Source organism: Cervus elaphus, chromosome 13 (genome assembly GCF_910594005.1).
Source record: "Cervus elaphus chromosome 13, mCerEla1.1, whole genome shotgun sequence".
Classification (NCBI taxonomy): Eukaryota; Metazoa; Chordata; class Mammalia; order Artiodactyla; family Cervidae; genus Cervus; species Cervus elaphus.
The window spans coordinates 34,458,432-34,470,716 of record NC_057827.1 but is presented as its reverse complement, the minus strand read 5'-3'; the positions used below and the strand labels follow the sequence as shown (position 1 = coordinate 34,470,716).

Below are 12,285 nucleotides of genomic sequence, written 5' to 3'. Positions count from 1 at the left end.
GATCATTACAAAGTTTGAATTTAAATGCAAAGCTTCAGAGTCTGAAAACCTCTAAAACTGTATCAATGACTGGCAACTAAACTGATGTAACTTCAGTGTCTTTGGAATTTCCTCTTTGACACTCTTAAGTTTTCAAAATGAGATAGTTTTTATTACTTCTAAGGAATAGTCCCTTAAATGTTCTCAAATTCCCCTTTTATTCAAACTTTTGAAACTTAGTAGTTCCTATTCTTAAACCAAATCAGGTTAAGTATTGATTACTATTAAATGCAAATGTAATTTTAGTACTAAATGTTAAGAGCTCTTATTTTCCATGAAATCAAATCCAAGGACATCAGATAAGCAATTTGCTAAAACACATATGATGAATTAGAGATAAAGCCAGATTTTAGAAAATGTATTAATCTTCAAATACAATGTGCTTCTCATTATTCCACATTAACAATGGTTTTATAAAGGAGACTAGAAAATTACTAAAATGTCCAAAAATGAAGATATTTATGAAATGTTACTTTTACATAAAATACCTACTTCAGCCATCTCTTCCTCTTCCTCCTCTTCTGAAGTCACCTCTTCTGTTGTCCCATTCTGAAAAGAAAAAAAGTTTGCCAGGACTACACAGAACAAGTTAGCACACAGCCTATCAGAAGTCTTTACAGACAAACTGATTGTCACTGCAATTCCACTAACAGCTTATTAAAGCTGAAACATTTACTCTTAAATTCTGCTTTGACAAATATTTATCAGCTTTTTAAGAAAAATTTTGAAAAATTCAACTTAACAGATGCCTTAGAAATTAACAAAGCCAATTAGTCAAATATAAAGCAAACAGAAAAAAGTTTTAAACATATTCTAATTACTATTTTAAATATTCTAATTTAAAATAAGAAAACATTTTATACATATCGCTATGCCTATAAGGCCAATGGCTGATTTTTGGCTTAAAATACCCCAAACCAAGGGTTCCTTAAAATATCTACCTTTTAAGGTTTGAAAAACCTGAATCTTTCCATAAATTCTACAGTTTACATTTTTAAAGGTTAAATGCGTTATAAAGGCATAGACACTGCACAAAACTAAAAGTTATAAAGTAATCACCATTTCACTAAAGAGCTATTTTTCTTTTTTATAACATGCTATTTACCACAGAATATTTCTGGATAAGCTACAACTTAACTCTCATTCACAATGAGTCAGATAGGGTTTTAAGAAGAGCTTTTATATCTAGTTTAATCAGAGTTCATAAAGACAAGCTTCCTGGACCCAGAGCACAGTTCTCCAGGACACAAAGTTCTCTAGAACTTTAAAAACTTGGTATTTTTTTCCCCCAGAAATTCTTACTCTATTTGTCCAACTACAGCTGGTAAGGATCACGCTCATATAGGAGGTCAACCCTGCTGGCCTCTTGGTGTCAGTGTCAGAACCAGAGGAAAAAAACAATTTTGTAATGTAACTCAATGCAGCAGCAAACTCTCCTAACAGATTTCTCTCTTCCTCTTACTCAGGAACTACAAAGGCCACCTGCCAAGCACCTCCCATTCACACGCCACAGGCAGAGCACAGGTTTGAAAAACTAGAGGCCACAGCAGAGAAGAGTGACAACTGCTAGGACACTCATAACAACTCATACCTCATCTATAAATGAGATAATTGGGCATCATCAGATATTTGAAGAAACTAGCAATCTGAAAGAAAGGCACCAAGTTAAACAAGCAGAAGTGACCTGAAGCATGATTGATGAAAGCAATAAAACAATTTAAAATCTAAATTGGAGGGACTTGCCTGGTGGTCCAGCAGTTAAAGAACCACCTTCCAATGAAGGGGATATGGGTTTGACCCCTGGTCGGGAACTAAGATTCCATATGCCGCAGGGCAACCAAACCTGTGTGCCACAACTACTGAGCCCTTACATCCTTGGAGCCCACACACCATGACTGGAAGACAGTCCATGAACTGTGACAAAGACCCAGCGTGTCGCAACTTAAGACCAAAAATTAAACAAATACTTTAAAAAATTTAACTGGAATCTTTAGCAGTAATTGAGAAGATACTGCATCCACAAAACCTAAAAATATTACTATGTAAAAGAACAAGAGAGCTCTGGGAAATCAAAAATATCTCCCCTCAAAGGGAAAACAAAAAAAAGCAACTTAGTAGAACGGCCAGAGAGCACAATGGACCTGAATGAACAAAATATTTATGATTAAAGAAGACAACCAAACTGTGACATATCCCTAAAATGTGGAGAAAAAGGAGATGGGGGGTGGGGTGGAAAGAGGGTGATTAAAATAAGAGACGAGTAAAGGGAAAAGAGACCGGAATACAGAGATCCAATATTCATTCAGAAAATGAAAGAAAGAGACAAATGTTACCAACCTAAAGAAGGATGTCAAAATATCAAGTAGCTCTGAATGCCCCAAAGTAATGTTGAAAAGTAAAACCCCATGCTCTACAGTTAAAGAAAAAATAAAAAACATATCAACTTCCAGAGAGAGAAAGTATAAAGAACTAAGAATCAGACAGATTTCAGACTTTTCATCTAAAACAAAATATACCAGAAGAAAAAAGTATAAAGAACTTGGAAAAGACTCAGCTATGAATTTAGAATTCCCTGAGTTCCATCAGGATGCGAGCCATACCTGTGTTTATTCAGTACCAGATCCTTAGCACTTATACAGAGTCCTTTACACAAAGTCAAATAAATATGTTAAATAAATAATAAAAACAGACACTGAGTATTCAAGGAACACTCCTCATATCCACCCTCAGAAATCCTTTCTAGAAAAAAGAATACATTATTCAGAGATATATTTCAGAGAGGGCCAACCACAGAGTACAAGAAACAGCAATAATCAAAGACATCACTGGTTAAGTCTAAGCAACTGCTGCTAATGCAGCTGAAAGTTTACAGCCCATATTCTGATCACAGTGAAAAACTAAAAACCCCAAAGTTGCCTGAGAATCTTTAAAATTTTTTTCTAAATAATTTTTGAATTTAAGAAGAAATTGACCTTCATATGCCCCTGTAATTCAATTCCTAAATACATGCCCAGAGACAAAAAGGATCATGGTAGCACTGTTCCTAATAGCAAACTGGAATCAAACCAAAAGTCAGTAAACAGTCAAATGGATAAGTATGTATGGTACATTTAAACAATGGAATAAATACTATATTATTTATATAGTAATAAAGAACTATAACTACACACCATATAAATGAATACACTCACAATGCTGAGCCAAAGACGGACATGAAAGAATATACAGATAGTATAACTCTTAATATGAAGCTCAAAAACAGGCAACACTAAACCATATTGTTCAGGGATAGATATATGAGCAATAAAACTAGAGAAAAGTAAGGGGAGGATTACATATAGGAGAATGTTAATCTGGAAAGAGCCTGAAGAAGATTTCTGCAGTGCAAGCAATGTTCTATTTCTTTACCTGAGTGGTAGCTAGGCAATAGTTGCCAGGTATTCACTATAACTAGTTATTATACTAAACTTATGTTTATATTCTTTCAATACATATTATTTAAAACTTTTTCTTGTAAAATATAAGAAGAGTAATATGAACAAGAGATGGACTCAAACTACTTAAGAAATACAATCTGTTTAGAAAATAAGTAAATTTTAAGATCTATGCAATAACATCAAACAATGTAGAAGAAAACAAATAAATACCCTTACATGTTTCATTATAAAACTTAAATCACATTGATCCAGTAAACTAAGAGAGAAAAAAGAGAAATGATTAGGACTAGAGTAAAAATTAAAAACACTTAACAAATAAAACTAAGGGTCAATTCTTTCAAAGACCATTATAATAAAACAGACCAGCCTCAAGATAAAGAAAACTTTAGAAAAGATTATAATCACAGATAATAATGATGCAAAAAGTGAATACTTTGCATATCTTTCCAATAGCTTCAAATGTGCAGATGAAGTTATCAATTTTTTAGAATCTAAAATTACTAACACTGACTGAAGAAATGAAAAATCTAAGTAGAATACTACAAAGAAACGAAAAATAGATCAGCTCAGATATTTGTTTAAATCAAGGTTTCTCAACCTTGGAACTATTGATATTTTTGAACCAAATGACTGTTTGTTGTGGGGAACTGTCCTGACATTGCAGGATGTTTAGCAACATCCGCTATACCCACAAAAAGTCAACAGCACACTCCTCCACCCTGCCAGTGTGACAACACAAAGTTTCTCCAAAGCCTTCCACGTGTCCCATGGGAGGCAAAACCACCCCCAGGTGAAAATTAATCTCAACTGTTCTAGATCTTAGAAAAAAATACACAAAGCTTCTCAAGTCACGAGACTGTTTATACTCTGATACCAAAATTAAACAAGAGGAGCCTAAAAGGAAAGAGACTATATTAGACTCTACTTAAAGTAGAAAAACCCCAATATAAAGTATTCGTTATCTGTTGTGTTCTACCCCCAACTCCCAACCTATGTAGGTACTGAATGCTTATTATGGGAATGCAAGGAAGATTCAAAGTTAGGAAACTTATTCATGTAATTTGTAAGTTATATCCCTATATGGAATTATTAATATATGAAAAACAAGGTAGGTCTATATGTATTGTGTCCATGATATACTGTTAAGTGAAGAGCCTATGTTTTCTGAAGAAGCAAAGTTGAACATAGAATATACTTTTCTCCCAACTCTTTCCTGAAGCTCCACTAGAACTATGATGAAGACATACCATGAAGGTTAAACAATGTACAAACACACAATGTAACAACAACAAAAAAAGAGGGCTACCAGCAGAAAAGACAACTCATGCTAGAAGATGACAGTGAACTGAAGAACGGTAATTTAAGTGGAGCAAACAAGTCAAGCCACAGGTTAGGGGATAATCAGCAGGCTAATCTGTCCAACAGCACCCTGGAGAGGCTCGAGAGCAGACACCAGGTACACTTGACAGCAGGAGTGATGGATAGGATTGAAAACACAGATTAACCAAAAGCCAATTACAGAACAGATTGTCCAGTCACCAAAACACACTGCTTTCCTTAAGCAGAACTCTGGCAAACATATCTATCTCAATCAGGAGATAAGGTTTCATGTCCAGAGAAACCAAACAGTTCCAGCCATCATTTATGATTATACCAGGAAACAGGGAGTGGAGGATAAGGGATGGAAGTCAGCTTAAATTCCTCCAAAAAGCTGTATCAGTTGGCAAGTCTTGGCCACAAAGAACACCTTATCAGCCTTTTAGTACCTCTTTCAAATATGAATGGAAAAAAAAAAGGGAAAAATATGAAAAAGCAACAGAATAAAGAGATATATGAGGAAAATCTTCAAAAAGAAAAAAAAAAGATAAATTAGGAAAAAAAATTATTAAACTTATTAAAGAGAAATAGAGATGCTTGAGGGAGAATATCAAAGTAACTCCTTAAAGACACTTATGATTACATCAACAGAACAAAAATAGAATGCTACAAATAAGGAATAATCAGAGAACAAGCTTTTAGAACTTATGGTTCATTCATCTTTGGAGACGACCCACAATGAGCCACGCCTCAAGCATTCATCCCTTATATGGACCCCTCCCACTGTCAATTTGGGCTGGCCCTGTGACTTGCCTTAACCAGTAAACATGGTAGAAATGACACTGTGCCCATTTCAGATCTAAACTTTAAAAAAAGCCTGACAGCTTCCACTTTTGTGCTCTTAAAAGCCAAAAATAAGAATTCTGACTACCTTCCTAAAGGAAGAGAAGCCACGATGAGAGACCTGGAATGAAGAGATGCCATGTGGTAAGAAGGGCCATGTGAGGAAACAGCAGGCATCAGACATGCGAATGAAGAAGCCATGTTGGATGTTCCAGTGCGGTCACATGTCCAAATAACTAGGAGTCCCAGCCACTATCTGACTGCACAGTGAGGTCAGCAGAAAAACTGTCCAGCTAAGCCTAATCAACCCACACAATCCCAAGAGATAGAACAAAGTGTTGTTTAAGCCATTAAGTTCTGGGGTAACTGGCTAAGCAGTAATTAATAACCAAAATAAAACTTATAAAGTTATGATTGTTCAAATAAAATTTTCAAAAACTGAAAGGTAAATGTTTCAGAATTTGAAATTAAGACAGAGACAGAATATAGTGATAACAAGAGATACAAAGATTCAAGTAAGAGGTCTAAAATCCTACTGGTAACAAAAATAAAATGAATAAATATAAATAAATAAATAAATAAAATCCTACTGGTAGGTATTCCAAAGTGAACAAAGAAAATGGAAAGGAGAAAGTGCCACAGACAAAAAATATAAGAACATCTACCCAAAAAGAAAGATTCAAGAATCCAAATTTGACAAGGTCCATCCATACTAAGTGCTCAAAAACAATGGAAAGCCAAACAAACCACGACTCAGTAAACCACTGTGATATTTCAGAACACCAAGGGAAGGACAAAGTCCTAAAAGCTTCCTGAAAGTCACACAGAGATGACTAAGACTAAGAACGGCATACCACTACTGACTAGACAACAGCTCAGCCTGAAATTCTGAGCTAAAATTTTTTTCAACCAAGAATTACACATTCAACCAAACTATCAATCAAGTAAAGAATGTAACAGCAGTTAACATTTATTGGGCATGTATTATGTACCAGGCACTGCCCTAAAAGATTTACATGTAACAACCTACTTAATCTTTACATGTCCCCCCAAATACATGTATTACTAGTATTTCTCTCATTTTGCAAATGGGAAACTGATGCACATATTGCTAGGTAACTAGCCTAAGCTAATTAGGTAATATAACTAATGAGCAGTAATCAAGATTCAAACCTATGGTGGTCTGGCCACTTTTTTTTTATTTTTAAGAAGTTAAGAACTCAGAAATGTACCACCTCTTCATGTTTTCTTAAGATTTTACTTGACTAAAATCATTTTGCTCTAGGGAAATGAAAAGAGGTTAAGCCAAGAAAGAAACATGAAATCTGAAAACAATGTATCTACTACTGCAGTAGAGGAGACAAGAAAAATTTCAAGATGACCGCTAAATAGCCAGCCCAGAAAACAACCTGTTGAGACTGGTACAGAAGAGACCAAAGGCTGAAGAGACGGGAGATCTCACAGAAAAGAGACAGGACATAATTTTTTTAACCTAAGAATTATTACTAAGGAAGACACTGCAAAGCAACAAGTTGTACAAAGGAACTATAACAGAAAACTACACTACAAAGTCCTAATGATAAGTGGTGATTATTCATATGACTAAATATAAAGATGTTTTAGAAAGGGGAGGTGGATGGGTAAGTGGGTGGTATAAGAGTTAAATCTTTATTATAGTACAAGTCACTAAATTATACCTAAATAGGTAAATCCAGAAATCCAGAGAAGTTAGAGGTGGTGGTGAGCAAGTGGGTACTTCTGCTGCATGGAGGAGATAATATTTGAGTTAGGCCTTTAGAAGCACAAAAGGGCAGAGAGATGGCATTCTCAGGTGAAGATAAATAAATAAACAAAAGCAAACAATCGCAGAAGCAAGGAACAGTTATGGCAACCAGAAATATTAACAACAAAACGGTGGTGATGGGGACAAGGGCAATTGTTTGCCTGTCATAGTAAATATAACCAGCAGCTCCCAAGAATGAAAAGGCTATTTTTAGTATCTAAAACAAAACAATTCAACAAGAAAACAAAAACTAACTTCCAAATAAGTTGTATAATAATGAGAAATAGTCCTAATTTTATTTGTGCATGAGACAATGTATTTTAGCTCTTGAACACTTGAGAATTTTTACTTTACCTGACCCGTGGGTAGTGGTTGATCTAGCATCTCAACATCCAGGTGCTTAGGAAGGTTATATAATCTGGAGAGTTCACATATCAACCACTTCAATTGCTGACGAAGCTACAAAACACATTTCAGTAAATAAGCATTATGTTAAAGAGCCCTTAGAAGACATGAATAATGCTACAACTATTGTAACTAATCCAGTAGGAAATGGAAAAAAAAAGTTTATTATTGCTCAGTTACAGCCTACAGATAAAATAACAATCTTAAGAAATATTTTAGGGGCTGCCTAGCAGAATGACATGAAAAAAATGGCAGAGGAAGAGAAGCTTCAAACACTGCCTAATTTTCAGTTGTTAACTTCTTTTCTTAGTAACTTATAAGAGTACATTAATACATTAACGAGGCTACAGAAAACAGGAACAGTGTTGTTGCACATGGATTATAAAATTATATATTTCACAGCCACTCATTTGAAAGCACAGAGGCAAATGTGGTCTAGCAGACAGAGCCTTGGAACCTAGGCAACCTTAGATACAGTACCTAATGCCCAGAGCCTGAGTCTCCTCATCTGGAAAATAAGGAAATGAAAACCTTCTCATAAGGGTAAAGATTAAATGAAATCTTCTGCGAAAACACTTGACACTCATAGGCTCTTAAGTGTTTGTCAAAAAAAAAAAAAGGCCTCACTAGGAAAACTGCAAAGAATAACTCCTTTCCACTTTTAAATTCAGATTTTTAGAGCATATTTACTTTAAGTAAGCAAGGTAAATTAGATGCACAATACATTTTTCTTTGTTTAAAAAATATACATTGTTTTCAATGTATAAGTTTAGCATTATGATTTCAGAAGAATGGTCACCATCAGTAGACCTGATTGGGAGCAAGGAAGGCAACTTACTTCAATTGGTCAGAACAGTTTCCTAGATGTTGCCAACCAAGAAAAGAGATGAAGAAAAAGAAGTGGATTTATGAAGGACGAAGGGAAAAAGAAACAGAATTAGAATGGGCTAAACAAAGCAAAGAACAAGCCTTTCCCAAGTGGACAACGGAGCAAATGAAAATGAGGAAAGCTGAGCAGTAAGTTAGTAGCAAAAGTATCCTCAAGCTTAAAAAATAGCAAAGCCCCACTGTGCGTTTGTTCTCCATCTGATAAGCTCTGCTCTGTGCTCAGTACATAATAAAGAGGCGGCTGGGTGAGCTGGACAGACCTGGACACTCCACCCCCTGGTACAGAAGAGCTCTGCGAGCACTGGGGGGAGAGGGCGGCAGGGTGGTAGAGGTGCCCAGGAGTAAGAAACGGGGCAGTACACCTCCCAGGAACCCCAACTTCATGCTCCCCAAAAAGGTGTTAAGGGGTCAGAGGGAGAAACTAAGACCATGGGGGAAGAATTTAAGAAATATTTAGAAGGGAGATGAACAAGTCTTAGAAATTTACTAGATAGTTTGGGGTTGAGGAGGCAGGGGTCAGGAAACACGGGTATAAAAAAGAACTCTAAGATAGTTCCCACATTCAGGCATGGATAACAAATTTCATTATTTCATTTTGCCCCATTCACAATCACAGACAGAAATTTTTGAGGGGAAACGTGATGGGGGTGGTGGAGTACTAAGATGTAGATGAACTTAAATTTTAGATATAATCATTTTGAACAGCCATGGCACATCTGAGTGAGATTCCCTGGATTTATGTGATACACAGACAAATAATGGGTGTCAAACTCAGGAGACAAAATTTTATCTAGAGATACAAATTTAGGAATCATTGGAATATAGGCCACAATTTAATTACTGGGGGTAGAAGAGATTTCTCAGAGAAAGCACAGAAAGAGAACAAAGAGGTGGACCAAGGAATAAGAGCTCAGAGAAGACCAAGCAAGGTAGTAAGAGACAGAAACAGAAGTGAGTGATTTGATGGAAGTCCTCAGAGGTCAGAGAGAGGACTTGTCTTTTATACTGACCACTTATCACGAAGCCTGGCATAGAAGCCAGTCAAGTTTTTAAAAAACACTTTTCTGTGTCCTGTGTCCTAATAGTTTCCTGTATCCACCCAGGTTAAAAAAAGGTATGTATAAACCGGTGTACATATAGATATATATATATTTACTTATATATTTTTTACAACACTGTATATGTGCTTCCCTGGTGGCTCAGTCAGTAAAGAATCTGCTTCCAATGCAGGAGACCGCCTGCAGCACAGGAGATCTGGGTTCAATCCCTGGGTATGGAAGATCCCCTGAAGTAAATGGCAACCCACTCCAGTATTCTTGTTTGGGAAATCCCATGGACAGAGGAGCCTGGTAGACTACAGCGCATGGGGTCATAAGAGGCAGACACGACTTAGTCACTGAACCACCATACAAAAGGGGCCAGATTATAGAAAATATGCTTTGCCTTGTTTTTTCACTTTAGTACATCTTGGAACATTGCATGTGCTCTTGTGGAAAGACTGGCTGCATTCTTAACAACAACATGATGTTCTATCATAAAACTACACAGCAATTTTTTTTTAACCTGCTCTTTATTGGTAGACAGTAAAGCATATGTTTGTTGAATGAAGGGCTGTTTCAAAAGGAAAGAGTCAGCAGTATCAAAATGCTGCAGAAACTTTAGGACTAAAGAAGTAGTCCTGGATTTGGCAACTAGGGGTAAAAATTTTAGTACAACAAAGGGGGCAGCATCCATATTATAATGAATTAAATAAATGTGAGAAAAGATAGCTTATTTGATCAAGAAACTAGATTATAAAATAACTGGCAGAAAGCACAAGAAAGAGTAGGGGATGCGTTTGTTTTTTTCTTTTATGTAAATACTCGTTCATAAATTGGACCAAATTTTATATCCTATGTCATTTTACTTTAGGAGCATTTTTTGATGAAATATTTTAGACATCGAAAAATAAGCCCACTCATTTCTACTATTATAAAACTTACAACTTTAGATCTTTAGAGGCAATCTCCTAAAGGGAAGCATTGGTAAGGGAGCTATGTCTATTGCTCATTACTTGTCCTGTTGCCCCTCCCTTGCTGGAGATGTGAACACATGTCTATCTAGCTTTTAATTTTTTCCTCTAATTTCATGGCTTTGTTATTACTCTTGTAATACTCACACTGAAGTTCCTCTGATTTTAAGAATAGATGTTTAAACCACCTCTAACTTATTGTGACAAAAAAATCTGAGGTAAGTCTTTAACTTCCTCAAATGGTCAGTTCTCCCAATACTATTCATAAAATAATCTATCCTTTACTCATTGAGTATTTTGGTTCAATTTAACTGATTCTAAATTCTCAATTGCATGATTATGTTTCCAAATTTCTAACTGCCTTTACTTGTCCAGCTTAGTGCTAGTACTTGATATTTTATTTAGTATCTGGTCAGATTATTATTATTTATTATTTACTCTTCAGTATATGTGCTGCCGAAGCGAGCGATTATTTATTATTTACTCTTCAAAACAAACTTTAGAGTCATTTTGTCAAGTTCCAAAAATAAATCTGTTGGGATTTTTACTGGAACTGCATTCAGTTTATAAAGGCACATGAAGTTACAGATAACTGACACATTTATAATATGGGAGTCCGCACATCTAGAACACAGCTGTCAAGTCTTTAATTCCACTCAGCAAATGTTTATAGTTTTCTTGATACAAAACTTGCACATCTAAGCTTATTCCTAGGTATCTAATTTTTCTTTAATTGTGGCTGTCAATAAAATACCTGTCCACTATATTTTCTGATTATAGCTGATATTTAGGAAAACTTGATTTTTATATAACAGAACTTTTAATCAATCATCTTAAAAATTGCTTTTTCAACTGACTCCTTTGGATTTAAGGTAAAAAATCACATCACCTGCAAATAATGACTGATATTCTTCTACAAGAACTCTGATATCATGGAAAAATGCAAATGATATAACTTTAATAATTTAAATGTATATTTAAGAGTATATGTATTTTACAAGCAAAAGAAAAATACTGATTAAAAAAATTGCCATCATGTTAACAATGTTTATATCAGGTAGAGAAAAATTAGGGTGATTTCTATTTTCCTTTTATTGTTTTTAATTTAACTAGTTCTTTCACAAGGGTCACTTAATAGTTTATAATCAAAGAAATCCGATTTCTTTATATATTAAAAAATAAAATTAAAAATTAAAAAATAAAATTTTTTATTTATATTCATTTGGTTTTTACTGCAGAGTTATATAGACTCTTGACAGAAACATCAATTGGGGTCACTCTATCATTATTTCCCCCTCACTTCTACCTCAGTCTTTTTCCCTTTTTCTATTTCCTACCTTGGATAGTGGACCCAATCAAAAATGCTTACTTAATTTAATGATTAGGATTCATGGGAAAGAGACAACCTAATTCCTGAGCTAAACTAAGACTATAGTTACGGGGAATAAAAATGAGAAACCAAGTACTAAACAGAATTTGAAGGACAAAAAAAAACCTCAGAGGAGCTAAAGACTAGGTTATTAAATAGTCATTAATGAAGCTTTTGTATCATATTACCTCTT

At 35.0% G+C, this 12,285-nt stretch overlaps 1 protein-coding gene across 2 annotated transcripts in view; it reads right to left on the bottom strand.

Annotated features, from left to right (window-relative positions):
- The window catches only part of UBE2Q2 (ubiquitin conjugating enzyme E2 Q2), a 57,421-nt gene that overhangs the window by 33,932 nt on the left and 11,204 nt on the right, over positions 1 to 12,285 (bottom strand). The window contains exons 3-4 of one of the 2 annotated variants that reach the window (XM_043921742.1): positions 7,774 to 7,878; positions 532 to 588 (exon numbers count right to left, since the gene is read on the bottom strand). In XM_043921742.1, the coding sequence (XP_043777677.1) occupies positions 532 to 588; positions 7,774 to 7,878 (162 nt within the window). The remainder of the gene's footprint in view (positions 1 to 531; positions 589 to 7,773; positions 7,879 to 12,285) is intronic. The other variant, XM_043921743.1, reaches the window with a different exon arrangement.